The following is a 22,100-nucleotide window of genomic DNA, read 5'->3' as shown; positions in this document are numbered from 1 at the left end:
CCTCATTAAAAGATGACTGTAATTGGAAACTGTCCCTAATTATTTTATATACACTCAGTTTTTTTTTTTAATAAAATAAATAAACGGCATACTGCCCCTGCCATTATTAGCCCTATCACTCCTTTAAAATTACGAACCTACCCCCCTACTCAGCGTTTCTTGAGCAAGGGGAAACAAATTTAACAAGCCAAATGCGGCCCACCACTTTTATCCAATCAAAACACGTAGAATAATACTATTATAATTCTGGTTTCTCTGTGAAAATTGCCTCCTCCGACTTCTGGACTTCTAGTGTACTCGTGAACAGCGGGCTCGAACAGGCGCATTTCCATTGCCCGCCGAATTCTTCTCCTCCCAATTACTCTCGGTGCTAACACTCGAAGATGCTGGTTCAGCTGCCTCGCTTGGCAAATTCTCTCAGAGATCCTTACGATGTCGATCAGGCTTATCTCCAGAGAAAACTCATCCTTCAAAATCTCAAACCTCACAAGTATAATGTTTCTCTGTTTTATCTGTACTCATTTTATTCTGAACCGAAAGGCTGGCCGCGATCAGTTCCTTACCTAATGGTTTCATATCAAATCCTGGTTCATATGGCCGTTCATCATGCATTTGTGTCTTTGGCGTAATAATTCATTTAACGCTGTACTGTTCAGTCGGAACATCTAGATGTTTCACTATTTTTTATTTTATTTTATTTGCAATAGTTTGAGGTTACTTCTGGTGCCTTGCCCCTCCATTCACTCAACCTGTTAATTAAGATAATTATCTCATTAGAATGCAGTGTTAAATTGTGTATAATTGTTAGTGGTGATTGTACATTGGAATCTTGCACTTAACAGGAGCAATCAGATATTTGGCTTTTGCTAGTATGATTTCCTTTGTTGGGAGCTTGGTGAGATATGGTGGATATAATATTTTATGTGATTCCTTATGCCGGCTTCCTTTTTTTTTTTTTCTTATCCTTTTAACCAGACATGCTAATTCCCTGGATGATTCAGAGCTTGCACGAAGAATAATTCGTCGATGGCCAGAAGGTGTGAATGCTATCTGTCAATAATGAGAACAAGACATGCTCTTCAATGAATCTTTTCTTACATTCTGGATTCATGCTTTATGGTGATTTTCTTGTTGACACTTATCTGTTTCATTCCAGCCTCAACTGAAATACGTCAAGCGTATAAACAATTTGCCGCTGCAGTTGTGGAACTGATTGGTGAGATTGCATCAGAAGATTTTCAGGACGTAGCAAAAGCAGTTTATGATTTGTTCAGTGATCTAGCAACAGAACTGGATACTGGTCAAAAGATATCTGAGAAAAAGTAAGCACCAAGTGGAGAATGTCAATCATTATATTTGATATTTATTTTAAACCTTATGTATGCAGTCGCCTTTATATATAATTTTCTCTTGTCTAATTGTTGTGCTATTTTTTGTTATTCAAATCTAATCATCAACATTAAGATTAGACTCCATCTTAATGGTTACCATGACTACCTTTCTGGTAAACTATTCATCCTATGAAATGTATGCTTTTGCTTCTGTATAGTTTGTCTGCATTGTTGGTTTCACTGTTCTAAATTTAAATGATTATGAGAAAGAAAGGATACAATAACATAGCATTTGGAGAGAGGAAGAAGAAGAAGAAGAACGATAGAAGAAATGGCAGAAAAAAAAATAGTGTTTGGCCAACAAGTGATTATCTGTATTCTTCTCTAATATATTAAATTACAAGAGATAATGATAAAAAAAAAAATCCAATAAAGAATCTAACCAGAATACCCTTACTAACATCTTTTGACACTCCCCCTCCAGCTAGAGTATAAATACCCAATATACTGAGTTAGTTATCAAACAATTGTGAGACAAAATTTGGTAGAAATATCTCATAGTCGGTCTCCTGATCTAACATGTAGAGTACATTCTTTAGAAAATCTCATATAAAATGACAACATGTTTGAATGTGTTCTCTAAGTTCATGGTATACCGGTTTACAATCATTGAAGGTAACCCCAATAGTCACTTGCTAACTTCATATGGGTAGTAATTGAGGGATGAACTCCAACATCATCGATATAATCCACATAAAATCACAAGATATACAAGCATTGCTTTGTATTTGGCTTCTGGTAACGACTTGGCCACTATTATTTGTTCTTTACTCTTCTATGTTACCAAAATGTCTCCGAAAAACATTTAAAGCCCTAGTGTCCTAGATTGCATCTTCATCCACTCGAGGCCTGACATAATCTGCATAAGAAAAGACTTGGGATCTCCATGGGTCCATGACACTCATGTGTTAAGATTTCGCAGGAGTGCTCTTCAAACCCAACACTCAAGAACTTGTCCTAGATTCTCTATAAATTGACTTACGATTCCAATCATTAAAGCAAACTTAGGGTGAGTCATAGTTAAGTAGGTCAGCTTCCTTATAAGCCACATTCAAAGAAAAATAAAAATCACACAATGTGTAGTAATTTCACTTGCTCTTATTTGTGAGATCTAACAGTAAATTTGCTGCAGAAGTATGTTGAAGTGCATCCATTAAGCTTGAGTTGTATGGCTTATCAGTATAGTAAATAAATATTATGCAAAACTATAGAGGCTCATTTTATTTGAAGCTTCCCATGTTTTTTTTTAATCTTATGATTGGTTGAGAAACTTGTAACAGGGAAGAATTGCACAGACTTCTTGGCTCATCTATTTCAGATTCTGCCTACAAGAAAGTTGCTTCTTTAGCTCAAAGGCTTTATGCATTGCAAGCTGGTGAAAATGATGACCCACACAACCATGAAAGTTTCCAGCTTGGATCTTCTGATGAGTTGAGTGAGTTTGGTACAGATCTTTCATTTCAAGTGCCGTCTCGATTTGTTGTGGACATTTCACTGGAAAATGGTTCATTAGATTTTCCTAGCGAAAGCTATATACATTCTATTCCACGAAATGTGGAATCAAATGTTTCTCTTCTATCTGTACATCATAATACTGTTGAGAGGGCAAATTCCAATTTGAGATGGTTAAAGGATTTATGTGATCTGATAGTTCAACAAAGTGATTCACAGCTTTCAGGGGATGAACTGGCACTGGCCCTCTGTCAGGTTCTTATATCAGATAAAGCTGGCGACGAGGTACTATATGTTGGTGTTTTTCCTTTTAGTTTTCTATAGCATATTTGAAAGCTACATAGAATATATGAAAAAAATTTAAACCAACAGAGACTTCTCCTTGTCTAGATTGCTGCTGAATTACTGGATCTTGTTGGGGATACTGCTTTTGAAACAGTACAGGACCTTTTGTCGGTATGGATTGTGAATCCTTTTTTTATTTTTTTCCTAAGCCTGCAATAAAGCAGACAAACATATATATTGAGGGGCATTTTGGTTATTTTCAGTTACTAGTATTTACTTCTGGTGTTAGCAGTAGTCTATATATCATGTTGGGAATCTATGGTTCAGTTTTGGTTAAATTCCGATGTGTATACATGAAGTTATATATTTAGAAGCTATAAGGCATTGTTGTAATTTTACTCTTGTAATGACTTAAGTAAAATAAAAGGAAGAGGAGGTTGACTTTTTGAGCCTCCAAGGAGTGAGTGCGTCATCTGCACTCTCTCCCCTCATCTCTCTATTCTCTCTTGTCTCCATTATTTTTTCCTCAATTTCTTCCTTTTTACACATGCAATCTTGCAAAATATACACGAAACTAACCTTTAAGCAATAAAAAAAAGGTACTCAAAGCTGCCCTTTGAAAGTAATTTCTATGATGTCTCCTCCAGCTTGGCAAGCAATTGGCTAACAAATGAAAAGGTCACAGAGTTGGAAGTGTTGACTTGACCTCTCTCCTTTGGTCCTCTGCCCTTGAATGATGCTTCCAAAAAGAAAATGTGGAGATGCCCCTGTTGCATTCATCACAAGGCACATAACACCAGCAGGGTGGGTGTTCGTTATTAACAAACCCATCATACTAAGTTAAAGATGCATCAGGAGGATGGAGCAATACATATCAAGGTTTCTCGAGGAAAAAAAAATGCTCCAGAGCATCTGCCTGACATCAGTGGCTGAAGGGACCCGGAGAATATTGTTTAGATTACTTTGGTCTGAGCACAGAATGTAGTGCACCAACATGTTCTCACCTCTAGACTTCTTTTTGCTCTTTCGCACCAGCATGATGATGTAAAAGTGCCCAAGGAACCGTAAACTTCAGTATTTCTTGTGAATGGGTGTAGAGGTCCTTTTTTTAATAGAATGTGTGAATTTTAGAAAAGGAAAAGAGAGGAAAAATACAACGTATATGGTGGGGCCACACTCCACAATAAGGGTTTGGAGGGAAGATCTCCATTTAGCATGGAAGTCTGCAAGGTGATTAGCGGATCTGGGTGCATGCACCCAAGTACAATTGAGGGAGGAGGAGATGCTGCAAATATCTAGGAAGACATCCCAGTGCCGCCATGGGGGGGGATTCTTGAATTTGGCGCACCAATCAATAACAACCCTGGAGTCCCCTTCAATGATAAGGGGACCCGGGAATCGGTCCCGGAAGATTGTAAGGCTATGAAGCAGACCGACAAGTTTTGCAGAGGTGGAGTCTGATATACCCAAAGGACCTTTTTATTGTAAGTTTTTTGAAGAAACAATAAAAGCATCATCTGTGTCCAAGTAGACGGGTGACAGTTTCTTCTACTACCCCCATCTATTGTCATAAATTTCATTATTGTGGTTGTTGTTGTTCTTATTGTTGTTTAATTGGGTCTCATCCACTTAAAAATAACTATTTGAAGTTAAGAGATCACTTTCCAACTAGTCATCACAAAATATTTTTAAATCTAAAGCTATGTGAGATTGCTCAGAACACATCCTGTCATGAGTGCCTGTGGCAATATTTTTGGTTGGATGACCTTCTAACTTAAGACCATATTGGAATTCCAAAAACAGGGATAACAAATGTAAAAGACAAGAGGTGAATGGTAGAGATCATGGAAAGTTGAGAGAGAAAGGATTCATTACTTATAAGTTATAGTAAGTTATTTTTTCTAGTGATTAACTCAAACAAGCATCAATTCGGATAAGTAAATCCTTCATAAATTAGTGCCTATGCAGGAAGTTTGCCACTTTATGTATATTCTTAATCGTTATTTTATCTTATTTTGTTTATTTTTTAAACTCAATGAGAAAGACATTTCATTAAGATGAAAAGGTAGAACAAACTCCCGAAGGAAGAAAAGCCTCTCTTTGATCTTGAGTTCTCTTCCACTGTAAATGGTAACAGAATTGGGTCTTTAATGTCATGCTTGAACTGGACATTCTCCTCTCTTGTAATCACATGGTTTCTGTATGGCAATCAATCTGGATGTTTTGATGGTAGCATCCAGAACTTTTGATTGCAACAGAGTTTGTGGAACCTAAACCTTTAGAGGCATCTTACTCATTAGCAACAGATCTCCGCATCCACTTTTGCTTCCTTTTATGACTCGCTTCTTATGAATAGTTGGTCTTGGGACCAGTTGTCTGCTCTTGCCTAGAAGAACAAAGCCCTCTAGAGATTTTCTTATTCATTTAATGTGCTCTGAAGGGGAAAATTTTAACCTTAATAAATTAGTTGAATGTGGAAGGCAGCTATCATACCTTACAGATGATATGTTATTGCACACGGAAAAAATCAACTATCTCCTATTTTGTTGCTCCTCCTCCTAGTATGGGGCTTCATCATCTACAAATTTGGCATTTAACGTATTTTCCACATAAAATTTGGAGATTTAATCAAGCAACTTATTGACGTTATTTTTGTGCATATCTATGGTAGCTATTCTTTGATGCATCTGGAAAGAGAGGAGAGAGACTTTCCTTCAAATTCTGCCTTGTTTGGACAGTCATGGAGAAAACTATTCCTTAGTTTTTTTCATGTGCAGCCAATCTAGGTGGATTGGTTGTGGGACCACATTCAAGGATTACCTTGGCTATACTATTCTTAACTACTTGAGGCCTATGGGTCTTATTGATTTACTGAGATTGAGGTTTGAACTCACCTCCATGGATTGTGCCTGTCTCAGCCAGCCTCTCCCCTTGTAGTGGAGTTGTTATTGATTGATGCTCTCAAGGAATGATCCACCTTGGCACTTATAACACTTCTTTGGAGAAATCCAAGATTCAGCCTAGGACGTTTTTATCACTTCTCTGCACACTCCTCACATAGCTACATTAGTTAGAGAAGGGGGCCAAGGTTTCTTGTTGTTAATGGCCACCCCTTTAGTCCTCACGTGACTTAATAAATTTTGTATTTTCCTTTTGTTCTTGTGGTTGTTTTAGCTGCCTTTCCCCCTTGCACATGACTATTCTTGTACCTCTTTTTTATTTTAAAAAAAAATTGTCACCATTTCTTAAAAAAAAAAGACCCAGTAAGTCTATTTGTCAACTTTGTAGTGGAAGTCTTACTAGGATTTCTCTACAGCATCTGAAAGAAATTGTTGATGCCATCCGCCATGGGTTGTTTGTCCTAAAATCTGAGAAAACAGTTTCTAGCACTCAGTCATGGATGCCAAGCTATGGCACACAGGTATCTGGTAATTTAGTGAATATACTGAAGCTTTTTTCCTATATTTTTACACAAATGCTTGGTATTTATCTTCATTTTTTTACAGGTCACTGTTCAAACAGAATCTGAGCGTCAAATTGAGAAACTTCGGCGCAAGGAAGAAAAACGGCATAAACGTGGAAGTGAACATGGTTTTGAGCTTGATATTTTGGCAGGGAATTTTTCCTCTTTACTTCTAGCAAGTGAGAAAAAAAGCGCTTTTGATGATATGATAGGGGATGGGTCTTTCTCAGTTACAGCTCTTCCACAGGGAACTGTTAGGAAACATTTTAAAGGTTATGAAGAAGTTAGAATTCCACCTATGCCAACTGCAGAAATGAAACCGGGAGAGAGACTGGTAATCTTTATTTTCTGCTGATTGTTTTGTGTTGGTGTTTATATTTTTTTTTGAAATAAAAAAATACTCCTTGTTGGTGTTTATATTATTCAATGCAATTGTCATTTTTTTTTCTTTTTAGAATGAGTGTGCCTATATTTCAGCAAACGAGAATACAGATCAAAGGAGCACTCCCTTTACAGCAACGGATTAGAGGGATTTTCTTTGAAAGCTTGTTTTGATGTTTTCTTAGATATTTATTGTTAATGTGTTAATTATTTGTTTTTATTATTTTTGTGTTTTTACTTTCCTTACTATTATTTTATTATTGACCTAAAAAATTTCCTGACACTTTGCTATCAGATTGAGATAAAAGAATTAGATGAGTTTGCTCAGGCTGCTTTTCATGGCTACAAATCTCTCAACCGAGTCCAGAGCCGCATATTTCAGACCACATATCACACAAATGAGAATATACTGGTATCTCATCCACACAAACTGAATAATGGCTTAAACATTTATTTATCTGTTTTTATTTTAATTGAATAAAAACTAGGGTTCAAAGTTAAGTGATCTAAGATTCAATATATTAGCCATAATTAATGAAAATTCCAATAGGATTCATCAGATCGGAGACCTAGGCTTAGTTTTTCAAAAAAAGCGGGAGATGGGGTTGGATGTAAACCATAGTTAAATGTAGTAGGCAGAATGTAGCTGGAGGATGTAGAATAAATACTTCTGCTGTATGGCAGAAGTGGACCCTAGCGTCTAGGTGTCATATCATGTGATAGGTACACATGATAAATTGGATGGAGGCAAATTTCTACAACACAGCTTGTAGACCGTCCACGGTTTATGGAATGAAGTGATGAAAAGTGAGTAGAGGATGAGAATGGTGGAGGTGAGAGTCATACAAGAAGGAAAGTCAACACTAGAAATGGAACTATCACTGAGCAATTGACAGTACCACTAGATGTGATGTAAAGTTGTTTGAGAAGGTTTGAGCATGTCAGAAAGACCCAATGTTGCATTGTTAGAAGGGTCTTGTTGTTGCTCCTTGAGGGACCAGCAGTACGTATGGGGAGGCTACAGTTGACACACATTGAAATGGTTAGGAAAGACTTACTATAGGCCAACTTGACAGTGAAACTAAAAAATAATACTGGAGTAGAGGAGGATGGATAAGAGTTCTCCTACATAGTTAGGATATGGCTCCAATGGGGATAGCATTTTTTCATTTTAAACTGGTGATAAATTGGATCTACTTCCAGGTTTGTGCGCCAACTGGGGCTGGAAAGACGAATATCGCCATGATATCTATTCTTCATGAGGTAAGCAGTCATAAGTGAGACATATGTGTTTCTTCAGAGAGTTTTTTTTCCCTTTCAGCATTAACATTTTTGTCCTGTAAAAGAGAAGCATTTAGGAGATAGAAAGGGAAATGTAGTAAGAGATGCATAAGGGGCATACAGAGTTGGAGTTGAAATGAACTTGTACCTTTAAATTTCCGGTGGTTTTCTGATTTTTTCCACACCTTCACATGTGAACTTTTCTGCAATGTTTCAGATCAGACAACATTTTAGAGATGGCATTTTGTGCAAAAATGAATTCAAAATAGTTTATGTTGCTCCCATGAAGGTATAGTTATTGTTTACTTTTTTGCTTGGTTGTTTGGCTTTGATCTGAAGTTATTAGCGTCTGATGAATGCTCTCTGATAGGCATTAGCCGCTGAGGTCACATCAACTTTTGGACATCGTTTAGCGCCCTTAAATTTGACTGTGAGAGAACTTACTGGAGATATGCAACTTTCTAGGCATGAACTTGAAGAGACTCAGGTTCTTTACTTTTTCTTGTTTATAGAACAGTTTATTGTTAATTTTTGTTTTCCTTCAAACTAAGAAACATGGTTCCATGTTTATTCATCAATCTCATCACACTATAATTTTATGCCATGCAGATGATAGTCACAACACCTGAGAAGTGGGATGTAATTACTCGGAAAAGCAGTGACATGTCACTGTCAATGCTTGTTAAGCTATTAATTATTGATGAAGTGCATCTTTTAAATGATGACAGGGGCCCTGTCATTGAAGCATTAGTTGCTCGAACACTTCGTCAGGTTTGTTTCTGAACATGTTTTGTTCCGTATTTTCTTCTATCCCAATTGTAGAAAACAGTGGGTTTTCCCCCACTTATCTTTTCTGGATAATTGTAATGTAGATTCATCTTAAACAAAAAGATGGTAATGAAAGTATTGAAAGTTTGTATGAGTGCTAGTTTGCAACTCACAGTGATGAGGTTGTCACTTAATCCATGTATGAGCAAAATCTTTGACCCAGTGGCCCTGTCTAGGTGAAACAGGTACAAACTTCCTGTTTAACTGGGTTGATGCTGAGATTGGATTAAAATTTAGAAAATTTTAAACTAAAGTTAGAAAATTGATACGTGGTTCCAGTATGTGGAAAAAACTAGAAGTTGCTGACAGAAGAAATAGTGTGGTTGGGAATTACTCACCCTCTCTAACCCTGAGACAGGCCTTTCTTTTTGCTCTTTCCCAAGATAAGGAGTAATTACTTGGCTTAAATTAGTTGTTGATTTATTTTTTAAGATATTTGGTTAAAGATTAGTTAATTTTATGTTAAACTATACCCCATGTGGTTTCAAATGAAATAGATGATGAAGTAAGGATAAGATTATGGAATGTGTTACTGAATAGCCTATAGCCATTCCTTGCAGCCCCACAAAGGCAAGGATAGGGTCACCTAAACCAAGTTGCTGACAGTCAGCTCTTGGTACTCACTCGCTGAATGGTTTGCTGAAAGTAGGACATGCTTACAAGTAGTGTGGAGAGGTGGAAATGTAGTAGGGGATTTTGCAGAAAAAGAAGATGGAGCTTTCCTCTGAGGAATGAAGCTTCATTGTGCTTCTGTAGTCTGTCCTATTCATGTTGCAGGTTTCTCAGCAATAGCTGTTACATGGAAATCCTTCTTTTCCAGAGAGACTAGAGCACATATCTGAGGAGAAAAAATCTTAATGAAACCTCTTTACAAAGGATGATTCTCACCTACATGTTGCTGGAGGGAACCTTTTTTTGTTTTTTAAAATTTTATTTATAATAATAAGAAAATGATTTTGTAAAATCGTAAGATTAAAGTTTGAGAAGGAGAAGAATGAGAGAAAAGAAAGATGAAAGAGAGAGGGAAAACAACAAGAAGGTTGCTTAGAGTTGAGGGCTCAGAATTCGAGCCCTCCTCTTTAAATACTTCACTTAAGTGAAAATAATACAAAATGACAACATTGCTCCTCATTACAATACTCCTCATAACTTCCTAAACACAACTCAGAATGAATTGAAACAAACTTATACCATGTAGCCTAACTTACTGCAACCCTTAAGAAAAACTTACACTTATATGAAATGAACAAACTATGCTTGTATGTGAATTTTAACACTCTTCCTCAAGCTAGGGAATAAATATCAAACAGACCCAGTTGTCCCTAAAAATACAGAGGATGACGGCGACTGAACCACGGTATCCAAAAGACAAAATAGTAATGGTAATGGGGAATCAATAGGAAGATAAGATGAAGAAGCTGGGACCATCATGTGCTTTATTTTCCGAAGTAATTCAAATTCTTCATCATGTGAACCTATGCCGACAACAGTTATCAAATAATGAACCCAAGGCAAGCAATCAACGATTTCTTCTTCAATAATAATGTCTCAAACAAAGAGACACAATAACAGTTACGGTAATGAGTCAATGCCCAAATAAAACATACCAAATATGTTGTTATATAGCAACGGATAACCAGTAGATGGTAAAAGTCCTTAAGAGTAATAAGGACACATGAGATAATTTGCAGCAAGTTCATCTTTGAATAAGGAAGATGTGTACCAAATAATAAGTTGGAACCGAGTAATAAGCTGCTAATAAGTTGAACCGAATGCTGTTAATCTTCTCCAAAAGAATAATTGAACTGAGTGCTACTGGTTCCGAGAGCTGCTGCAAGGTCTTCTCAAAAACAGAGAAGAGTGGATAAATCAGTAATGGATGTTGCTTCCACGCTTACTGCATCAATGATTAATTTTTTTTTTTAAATGATGCTGAATTTTATTAAATCAAAAGCTCAAATGAGCAGATTACAAGGGGGAAGCCTTCCCAAACAATGAAAGATTGCTGGGTGGTTCCGAACTTAGCCTATTTATCAACCAAGGAATTGGTTGATCTAAGAATGAGATTCCAATTACAATGAATTGAGGACGTAATGTCAGCACTACAGTCAGTGATAGGCCAGTGTTGCCAAGGGGGAGCTTTCTTTTGAGCACCAATTGATGACAACCTTTGAGTCTCCTTCAATAAACAACTTTCCATGGAGACGGTCCCTGAAGATTTGGAGGCCAAATAGAAGAGCACTCACTTTAGCAGTGTTTGAGTCAGCGATGCCCACCGGCCCAACATAAGAGAGAATAAAAACTCCACAACTATCTCTGAAAACACCTCCTGCTCCAACTACCATCAAAATTGAGGTTGATGCAGTCGCTTGGGGGAGGATCCCAGGTAGCCATAACTGGAGTCCTGCAAGGGCCCGCCATATGAGCGATCAAGCTTCAATTTTCTTGAAGGGAAACACTTGATAGAGAGGCAAATTCCTTTCTGGCATGTAACTAGTTGAAGATAAGGCCCACCACATAAGAAGCCGTATTATCCGGGGTGCTAGCTTTGGAATTGAATCTCCGGTTATTTCACTCAAGCCATAAGCATCATGGGACATACGCAAGGCATGCAAAGAGAATTAACTTGCCCAATCTAGGAAGGCGAATCCCCATAACCATGTCACAGATGCTGAAGAGGTCCTGGTGCCACCCCATTTGAAGGCCAATCTTCTGAAAGATCTTAATCCAAACTTGCCAAGAAGAGCCACATCGTAGGAGAACATGCTAAACTGTCTCGTCACACACACCACAAAGGGGACAAGTACGATTAGGAGCGGTGAAGCCTCTTTTGTGGAGGTTGTTGGAGGTGAGGATCTGGTCTCTGATGGCAGTCCACATGAAAAATTTGATTTTACTAGGCGTTAAGAGCTTCCATGCCAGGTTTGCCTTATGCTCAGGCATGCCGTAGTCGTGTTCTCTGATATGAGAGTAGGCGGAAGCTACTGTGAATCGGCCATTGATACTGGGCTTCCATGTCAGTTTATCAGTTGCATGCTCACGAATAGTAATGTTGCCTAGTCTGGAAAGGAGAGAGCAAAAATCTGCAACTTCCTCATCATTTAATCCCTAGCGAAATGAGAGACTCCACGAATGTTCACTCCAAGAGTCTGCCATGGAGAAAGAGAGGTCTCTAGCCACCCTAGAGAGCCCCGGGAAGGCCTCAGTGAGGGGACGGGGGCTGCACCATTCATCCGACCAGAAGAGGAGGCCTCCCATTGCCGGTGTAAAAAGAAGTTGCTTCTTTGAATACTGGGAGAAACTTTTGAATTGATTTCCATAACGGGGATAAGAGACGAGTGACGCCACACTCTCTCCACCAAGCACCCGAAAATTGAAAGTAGAACTTGACCATATGTCTCCATAGGCTGTTGTGCTTGACATTGAAGTTCCAAATCCACTTGAGCATAAGGGCTTTGTTCATTTCCTTCGTAGGCCGGATGCGTAACCCACCCTTATTGAGAAGCATGCATATTTCCTTCCAACTCAACAGATGATATCTGAAAGTGTCGTCTGATCCTCTCCAGAGAAAGCATTGACAGATGGCTTCAATCTTGGAGCAAACTGAGGCCAGACAATGCATGAATGATAGCAGATAGTTTGGCAGCCCTACCAAGCAAGACTTGAGGAGATATAAAGCCCTACCAAGCAAGACATCGGTGTGGCTGATATAAAGTCTCATTCTTGATGGCATAAAACAACTCAAATGCTGAAGCTTTTTGCTGCTGCACGAAACTTTTCTGCTACTTGACCTTTGCTGCTTCGGATGTCAATTTCTCTTTCTAGAAAAATCTGATTTCAACGATTCTTTTTGAGTTGGAAACTAGACTCAAATATCTTTCCAACGGCATATAATTTGCTATAGGAAACATGCGGTAAGAGAGTAAAACATCTAATAAAAAATAGGAATTGGGAAATAAAGACTCAAGGAAAAATGAGTAACTCTTCTTTTTTCTTTTTCTTTTTCTTTTTCTTCCTTCCTTTCTTCTCCATCTTCTTCTCCTTTTCCATCTCAGATATTTTCCCGCTCTGATACCATGTTGAAACTTAGGAGTCCATGATGTATAATCACAGTAGAAGAGGATTAAGGGGTGAGAGAAGAAGAAGAAGAAGAAGAATTATGGAGAGAAGGTTTTAAGAGGAGAAAGGAAGAGTGACAAATTTGGAGAAAAGAGGAGGAAGAATAGGGTAATGGACTTAGTCCAAACCCTCCCCCTTAGGCTCTATTTATAAATGATAAAACTACCAATAGTACAATTATACCCTTCACCCTTGTAAGAGTGAAGAAGAGACAGAAAACTTAATCTAATTACATCAACGACACTCTAATTACATCATATCTTCCAACTCCCTTGATCCAAAATGCGATCTTCTTTTTCTCTTTTCTGAAATCTGTTTCAATCGTATTCCTGACATCTTTTTAAAATGCAGGTACCATCATTTTTATTTGCAAATGATTTTATAAATGAAGTTTTGAAAAGATTCAAAATAAAAAATAGTAAGCTTGTTATATAAATTATACTGACATATTTTTCATGTGTATTACCTAATTCTTGTTATTATTAACTGTCACAATACCATCCTGATTAATAGAGAGGAAACCTTTGCAACAAATGCTTAACAATTAAACTTGTGATTATGGGAAATGTCTTTTCTTTCTTGAATTTAAGTCTTACTTTTACCTCCTTTCCAGGTTGAATCCACACAAACTATGATACGTATAGTGGGCCTCTCAGCCACCCTGCCTAACTATTTGGAGGTTTTGTGAATCAAAAGTTTATACATACCATGCACCATTTTTTTCCCCATTCTTCTGTAATTATGATCACTGTTATGTTAAACCTCATCATCTATATGGCCAGGTGGCACAGTTTTTAAGGGTCAACCCAGACGCGGGCCTGTTCTTTTTTGATTCTAGCTACCGTCCTGTGCCTCTTGCACAGCAATATATTGGAATAACTGAGCGGAAGTACTTAGAGCGCAACAACCTGTTGAATGAGATTTGCTACAATAAGGTCTTTTTTCTGGCTTGATATGTTGTTCTGCATTGTTGAGCTATTGGCAGATAAGATGAAAACCTCAGGAAATTGACTTTTGATGGTAATCTCTCTCCATTGTTTGTATTAAATGATTGTTCTTCAGTTGGCAGATTCACTGAGGCAAGGGAATCAGGTAATGGTCTTTGTTCATTCACGGAAGGACACAAGTAAAACAGCAAAGACCCTTGTAAGTATTTGTATTGTCTTTTTTTTTCCTTTTTCTCTGTCTGGAAATTTCTGTAAGATTTTGTATGGAATAAGCAGTCTTCTTCTCTAAATTTATATTCTCCTTAGGAAATATGTGTTTTTCCCTAAAAAGTTTCAAGGGGAGAGATGTTTCATCGAGGAAAACTTACAAAAACAATGGTAAACTAAAACAGAGCTGCCTACAACTAGTCATTGTAGAGCAGCACCCTTCTTATAGTACTGAAAAAAATAAAGTAAAAATTGAGAGTTTTGGAGAGAGAATGAGGGAGAGGGGAAACAGAGAAGAGAACATGAGAGAAACTTCTCTGCTTGACCCCCACTTCTTCTGATTTACTTAAAGTGTTAGACAGTTACAAAAACTACCCCTTTTTAGTGACATATTACATAAACCCTTAAATCTCCCAATTGACTTACCAAACTAACATGAAATTTGTATAATATCATCTCCAGAAATTACAGCTAAGGTAAAATGACCAAAATGCCTTTCTACTGATTTTCTAACAAGTACCATCAATTGAATTAGCAGATCCAGGGGTGTGGGCCTAATTAATGACTATCCGGGTAGAGATGTCTGGCATTTCCAAGCTGATTTTTTTCCTGAGCAATTGCAATCAAGTACCTATGAAAGGGGCTAGGACTCCTAAAGGCTGAACAATATAAGGAAGTGTTTCTGTTGACCTACCTCTCTCTTTCTTTCTTGTGCTCTAAACTGTATTGGCGTCCATGTTGATAATAGATTCTATAGCAACAGGCACTTTCTAGCTTTTCTGCCCCCATCGGAGAATAGTTTTTTTTTTTTTTTTTTTTTGGTAACATGATAAGTATTTCATTGAAGAAAGCAAGTTACGAAAGAAGAAACTAGCTTAAGACCTCTGGAGAATACTATTTCTATTCGGATAGACCTCACTGTTTGAGATGCTGCCTCTGGAGAATACTATTTATATTCTGATAGACCTCACTGTTAGAGATGCTGCCCCTGGAGAATACTATTTATATTCTGATAGACCTCACTGTTAGAGATGTTGCTGTTTAGATCATGAGGGCACATTTATGTGTCAATCAATACCTGCAAGATGTAAAGCCATAGAAAGTGGAATCTGTGTGAGTTACGAACTCTGTGCTAATGACAGCTATAAATTCCTGTAAATATCTTTCTTAAAACAACCCTGTAAAATTCAACATAAATATGTGCACTTAGCATTTCTGCAATGAAATAAGGCCCATCTCTTCAAAGAAAAATTAATGGATGTAACATGATGTAATAGATTGAGATCGCCCAACAGAAGGGTGAGTTACAACTGCTTGACAATGAAGGACATCCACAATATGGTCTGGTAAAGGTAATGCTCTTTCTTGGTATATTTGTTGTCTTTTTATTAGTAATCTTCCAATCTGATGAATTCTTGGGAGTAAATTTGAGACCCAAGGCATTTAAAATACTGCAGAAAGAAGTTATGAAGTCAAGAAACAGAGACCTTGTTGAATTGTTTGGATCTGGAGTTGGCATACACCATGCTGGGATGTTACGTGCTGACAGGACCCTGACTGAGCGCCTTTTCTCTGAAGGTCTACTGAAAGTATGTAATTTTTTCTTTTCTTCCCTCCTCTCCTGCCTTTTCTTAAAAAAATTTAGTTGGAAACTGTGACTTTATTCATGAAGTTTTGTCTGAAAGAAGCTTGATCTTTAGGTCCTTGTTTGCACTGCAACATTAGCATGGGGTGTAAATCTTCCTGCCCACACTGTTATCATAAAGGTCTGCACTTCCTTTGATCTTTTAAATTTTTTTTACTAGCTGTTCCATAATTTTGAAGTCAAGGAAGATCTTGTCATGTATAAAATCCAATTTCTGTTTTGAGATTAGAATAACGTGAAAGACTTCTCATGATTTTAGTTACCTTGGTAATTTATGTTGATTACTTAAAATAAAAAAAAGTTTGTTATTTTATGCATTAGACAATTTCTGTGTTCAGTTGGAATTCAGGGTAAGTTTAATGGATCTTGAATGTAAAGTTGTCAAATAGGAACTAGAGGTATAAAGTTGCAAGTAATTGCACTAATGGTGCATATTCTTCTTCTGGTTAGATTTCTTAGATACAAATGTAAGTCTCCATCTGCATAATTCTATGGGGGCACTTCTCTTTTTCTTTTTATTGTCTGTTTCAGTTTAGAGCAAATTGTTTCTTATTCCTTGAGCTTCTCTTTCTCTGAAAAGAATAACTTTATGGCTAGTAAAAACTGCACAATGCTGTAGTCTTCATTATAAATACTGAAAATTTAGGAAACTACCTGACAGTTTGAAAACTGAATGGACACTTATAACTCTGTCTTTATCACTTCTGTCTAGGGGTGGCATTGAGTCGAGCCGAGCTCGAACCTGCATATGTTCGACCTGGGTTTGATTTAAATACTTCGAACTCGAGCTCGAGCCGAGCCCAACTCCGAGCCTAAAATTGGAATCAAGCTCAAGCCCAGTAATTTTAACCAAATTCGAGCTCGAGGTCGAGACGGTTCGAGCTCCTACTTACATTTAAAACTTTGCATAAAATACATGTCAAATAAATTGTATATAAATTATACATAATTTTTACCTAAAATTGGGCATAACTTCTACATAAAATTGGATACACTTTTAAAGAGATTCTCCCAAAAAAAAAGTCTTTCTGTCAAAGAAGGTTTTATTTTCAAGTTGGGATAGAAAAGATCTTCAATCGGTGGAGTACTTCAAGGCTAAAGGACTGCTACCAAAATGAGCATTCCTTGTTACTAATTAGAGCTACATTTTATATTTATGTTATCTTGGCTTTGCTGGTAATAAGGAAGACATTAATTAAAAAAATTAAATGTTTGAAAAAAACGATAGACAGAGGAGCGATTTAGGCGATTTTTTCGCTTAACGTGTGCCGATTGCTAACATGCGCCGTTAGCGATCGTATCGTGCGCCGTTTATTTTGAAACTGCTAATGTGCGTCAAAACCCCCAAAATGAGAGAGAGAGAGAGTTCCCTCGATGGTCATCGTCCCTACAACCGGCGGCCGGACCACCCCTGACGATCACCGCCACTCAGGCAAGGCTATCGTGAGCCTTTCCGATGCCGGTAGAAGACTTGACGATGCTGCTAGGAGAAAAAATGGAGGAAATGTCTCTCCAAGGTGAGGAAGAAAAATGCACAGATGGTTGGATCCATCCTGTCACCGCTCCGACGAGCTTTCTGAGGCTCTGACGGAGGAATACGAAGCTCGTTGGACGATGATCTCTTGCCGGAAGAAGCAAAATAGTCTTTTCTGCTTCAACTACGGAAAATGCAGAGTTACTGTCGAGAGAATCGTCCGAAAATCTGGTCCAGTGATCAGTATCTCCTTAGCTGACGGATCAAAACTTTCATTCATCTACATCCCAGTAGAAATGATTTTCCTCTTCTCGGTGAACTTTGGTCACAAGACTCGATTTTCCTCTTCTCGGTGACTATCTTCAGTGGTTGCCGGGAATGTTGGGCCACCCACAGAAGTGAAACCTCCATTTTAGCCAGATTATTCATACCCGAGGCCATAAACTCAGGTTTTGGCTGGAATGAGCTAGCCGTTGCACTCCAGAGCCTCTCCCCGGTGCTAGACACAGCAGAAGCGCCAATCCGCCCCGGTGATGCCAGAGTAAGATTTCCACCTCTCCTCCCAGCAACTCAGCACCACCAAAACACCCCCCCTGATATCCCCTCCTACTCCTAACAGCACCCCCTCCCCGAAAATTCCTGATTTGCCCCAAAACTAAACCTCAGTCCCCCCTACTCCCACAGAAACAGCCAAAATCATCCAAATTCCACCAAACCTTTTCCATGACGGGCGTAGAATTTTGACTCGCTCCATTCTCGTCCAAACATCCCCCGACGTCATCAAATCCAGCATTCTTCACTGGCTGATTGACAAACTTCACCTCCGTTATACTCCCAGAATCACCTATCTCAGTCCCCAAACTTGGCTTGTTCATTTCGGAACCCAGTAGGGGTCTTCTGCGGCTCTTACCATCATACCCCACACCAGCTTTGGCATCATCGGGGTCTCAGAGTGGCTCCCCTTGGCACCCTCCAGCCAGTACGGCCAATGGGTCACAGTTACAGGACTTCTTGCTGAGCTATGGTAGAACGTGGTCTTTTCGAGAGTCGTGTCTGAGTTTGGCTCTATTATTGCTTTGGATCCACTTACGGAGCACTGACACCGTCTGGATGAGGCCCGGATCCTCATCAATCCTCTTCACCCATGTGAAGGGCAATATTTCAGATGCATTATGGTGGATAAAGCGCGATATTGGATCTGTATCAGCATCGCTGTGATGGATGATTTTAGAGATGTGGTCCCTGAAAGCACAATCAAACTTCGGGAAATCACACAGCCAGTCAATGCATTGGGAAGTGCACCTCTCGACTTTGCCCCTTCCAATAGATGCGATCCAATCCAGGCAGCTTTATAGTTGGCATGGGAACTATACTCGCTGACCCCCCGGCATTCCCCCCCTACTTATCCTACACATCACTTACCCACCCACTCACTCCAGTCCCCCACAAAAAATACCCTTGGCCTAGATCCTGATGTCGTTCACCCCTCTGTCTTAACTCCAGAAATAACCTTACCCTCACCTTCGCCCCCCCCCCCCCCCCCCCCCCCGTTAAAACCCTCGCAGACCCTCCTATAAATCGTCCCTGTAACCCACACTCCAAAAACTTCCCCCCGGATATTGGAATCCCCCCCTAGCTCACCCCCGAGAAATTCCCACCCTGAAAATTATCTCTCCAATGCAGAGTCCGAAAGTAGTGAGCGTGCTTCTCGTGCCCACAGGCAAAACAGTTCTCCCCCTTTGGTTGTAACCTACCAATGCCTAGCTAGAGGTCAACAGAGACAACTTCTACAGGGAGGACCTAGTGCTACCACTCGATACCCATGTAACCTAGAGACAGGAGATTTCGTCATTCCAGAGCCGGGTTAACGAGCTCAAGTGTTTGGGCAGCTCTCCAGTTAGAACAACACAAATACGACCCAGAAACCTGGACCCAGATAGTGGAACTTGCCAAGGTGATGGGCACCGTCTTCACGTAGCCTCTCCCGGGAGATAACCACCCATCTAAGAAGTCAAAGAAGATGAATAATGATCAAGGATTATTCTCTCCTGGAATATCTGTGGAATTGGGTCCTGGCGTCGCCGCACCTCCATTCGAGACCTCCTTGCCTCTACCAAGGCAAATGTTGTTGTTCTCCAAGAAACCAAGGTGGCTTCTCTACCCCTTGGATACATCCATGAGTTGTGGCACCTAAAGGAGCTCGGCTGGGCTTCAGTTGATGCAGTGGGATTGGCTGGCGGTATCCTACTGATGTGGGACACCAGTACTACTAAGGTGCTTGATCGTTGTTGTGGCTTTTACTTCCTTGGCATCAAGCTGCGAGACAAAGGTTCGGGGAACATTTGGTGTCTACGGCCCTACCAGACACCATGAGCGCCACCTATTTTGATCGAGGACTTGTCAGATGTGGCCTATTCTTCTGATGCTTGTGGGTGACTTCAATGTCACTCGCTTTTGCCACGAGAAATCCCCGCCGTCTCGGAGAATCACAACCTCCATGAGGCTATTTGCTGATTTTATTGGCAGCTGGGACCTGGATGAGATTACCCTATCTGGGAAGACCTTCACTTGATCAAATGGCAGGCAGTCCCTTGTCCTCTCAAAGCTGGACCGATTTTTAGCCAGTAATGATTGGCTTCAGCTCTATAGCAACGTCTCCGACAAAGTGCTCAATCGAGTCGTCTTTGATCTGATAGACCCCTAGTTCGTTTTACTTTAGAAGGAGTAAGCAGCAACTGAAGGCTAATTAAAAGAAATAACAGTGTGATAGATTAATGAGGACATGGGTATTTTTGGTAATACCATCGGTTGAACAATTGATGATAGATTAGTGAGGACAAGGGTAATGTTGGAAATACCATCGGTTGAGTAGTCGGGGCAATTTTCTGATGTGGAATTTTACGGTTTTCAGTTTGTTATGGGGATCATGGGGGAATATAGGTACAACAGAGAGAGAGTATCGGGGGGTCAATTTTTGGGTTTTGTTTCTTTAGAGCTTGGCTCAGGGAGAGTGCTGATCTCTCGAATACCAGTGGGTAGGTTGGTTTATTTCTAGTGATTTCGACAGTGCATATTCAGCGTTCTTTCCTTTTTATTTGAAAATTTTCACTACTGTTAGCGGAATACATCATCGCTATCGGGGGTACATCATGATCATTGGCCGATTATGGTTGATACCCATTTTGGCAGTTGCCCGCCCCCCCTTTCAGATTCAACAATAATTGGTGGCGGACCCCTCTTTTGATCTATCTCTCCAATCCTTTTGGGAGAATATGACCGTTGCTGGCCCGAGCGGGTGGGCCTTCCCAATCAAACTCAAGATGTTGAAACCGCTGCTAAGGTCCTGGGCCTTTGAAAAGATGGCTTCTACCTCGGCTGTGAGAACCAATGCCCTTGCTCAGATAGCTGCTCTCAACTCTGAGGAGGAAGTCAGAGGTCTCTATTCTCCGGAAGTCTCTCAGAGGTATGCTCTTCAAGGGCAATTGCAGTCCTTCGCCCACAGCGAGTTAGTGCACTAGAAGCAACAGGCAAGATTCAAATGGATCTCCGATGGGGATGCTAATACTAAATTCTTCCATGCAGTCGCCTCTGCACGAAGAAGGGCCAACCGCATTGCCATGCTCAGCGTCAACGGTGAGGCCACCTAGGACCGAGCCATTATTTCCGACTCACTGGTGAATTTTTTTGCAGATTTATACTCTGGTCACCAGCCATTTTGCCCCTTCTTCCAAAGGGTTAACCTCCAGGTTGTTCCATCAGCTGCTGCTAGTCTCATCGAGTTCCCCTTTTCTAGTCGGGAAATTGAAATTGCAGCTCTTGGTCTTCCTTTGGTTCGTGCTCCGGGCCCGGATGGATTCAACGGGGAATTTTATCATTGTTGCTGGCCCTTCATCAGAGAAGACATTTCCAGTGTGGCCCGCTCCTTTTATCAACATGGCATCAGATATAGGAGTATCAGAGCCTCTTTCATCCCCCTCATCCCTAAAAAAGATGGGGTAGAGCTCCCATTCGACTTCCAGTCGATCGGTCTCACTACTAGTGCATATAAGGTGATTGCGCACCTCCTTGCTAGTCGACTCAGGGCAATCCTCCCTATTGCCATTCACAATGGCCAGCGTGCTTTTATTAAGGGAAGAAACATTCTTGATTCAGCCATGGCATGTCATGAACTTAGTCATTATTTCAAGGTCCGAAAGCTCCCCAGATTCATCCTCAAGCTTGACTTCGAAAAGGCATTTGACAGAGTTAACTGGAAGTTTCTGGACACCCTCCTGGGGAAGATGGGATTTGGAGAAAAATGGCGCTTCTGGATCCAAAGCAGCATCTCCTTTGCAAGCTACTCCATCCTTCTCAACGGAACAATTTGTGGGTATTTTAAGGGAACCAAGGGATTCAGACAGGGAGACCCCCTCTCCCCCCTGCTCTTCAATGTGGTGTCAAAATATCTATCCTCCTTGATCTACTCGGCCAAGAGCATGGGATGACTCCTCCCCATGACTGATTGCACAACCTTTGATATTCCGATTCTCCGGTTTGCGGATGATACTATTTGTTTTGGGGTTGGTACTATGGATCAGATCAGAAAATTGCGTGTCGTGCTGGGATTATTTGAATTGGCTTCCGGTCA

At 39.8% G+C, this 22,100-nt stretch overlaps 1 protein-coding gene across 2 annotated transcripts in view; it reads left to right on the top strand.

Moving 5' to 3' along the window:
- The first annotated feature begins 287 nt into the window (after window positions 1–287).
- Window positions 288–22,100, top strand: part of LOC137951075 (DExH-box ATP-dependent RNA helicase DExH14) — a 49,441-nt gene continuing 27,628 nt past the window's right edge. The window contains exons 1-18 of one of the 2 annotated variants that reach the window (XM_068797642.1): window positions 288–490; window positions 976–1,037; window positions 1,157–1,322; window positions 2,672–3,128; window positions 3,234–3,299; window positions 6,445–6,549; window positions 6,635–6,925; window positions 7,268–7,384; window positions 8,176–8,235; window positions 8,471–8,542; window positions 8,624–8,740; window positions 8,863–9,024; window positions 13,814–13,879; window positions 13,983–14,135; window positions 14,263–14,346; window positions 15,632–15,706; window positions 15,812–15,943; window positions 16,055–16,120. In XM_068797642.1, the coding sequence (XP_068653743.1) occupies window positions 384–490; window positions 976–1,037; window positions 1,157–1,322; window positions 2,672–3,128; window positions 3,234–3,299; window positions 6,445–6,549; window positions 6,635–6,925; window positions 7,268–7,384; window positions 8,176–8,235; window positions 8,471–8,542; window positions 8,624–8,740; window positions 8,863–9,024; window positions 13,814–13,879; window positions 13,983–14,135; window positions 14,263–14,346; window positions 15,632–15,706; window positions 15,812–15,943; window positions 16,055–16,120 (2,358 nt within the window). In that variant the 5' untranslated portion in view covers window positions 288–383. Of the gene's footprint in view, window positions 491–975; window positions 1,038–1,156; window positions 1,323–2,671; window positions 3,129–3,233; window positions 3,300–6,444; window positions 6,557–6,634; window positions 6,926–7,267; window positions 7,385–8,175; window positions 8,236–8,470; window positions 8,543–8,623; window positions 8,741–8,862; window positions 9,025–13,813; window positions 13,880–13,982; window positions 14,136–14,262; window positions 14,347–15,631; window positions 15,707–15,811; window positions 15,944–16,054; window positions 16,121–22,100 lie in introns of those variants that run through there. The other variant, XM_068797643.1, reaches the window with a different exon arrangement.

Source organism: Aristolochia californica, unplaced genomic scaffold (assembly GCF_029961685.1).
Source record: "Aristolochia californica isolate CCGP_79_NKW_82.1479 unplaced genomic scaffold, dmAriCali1.0.hap1 SCAF_15, whole genome shotgun sequence".
In the NCBI taxonomy this organism is placed as follows: domain Eukaryota; kingdom Viridiplantae; phylum Streptophyta; class Magnoliopsida; order Piperales; family Aristolochiaceae; genus Aristolochia; species Aristolochia californica.
The sequence above is the reverse complement of the archived record's forward strand: the minus strand, read 5'-3'. Positions and strand labels throughout refer to the sequence as shown.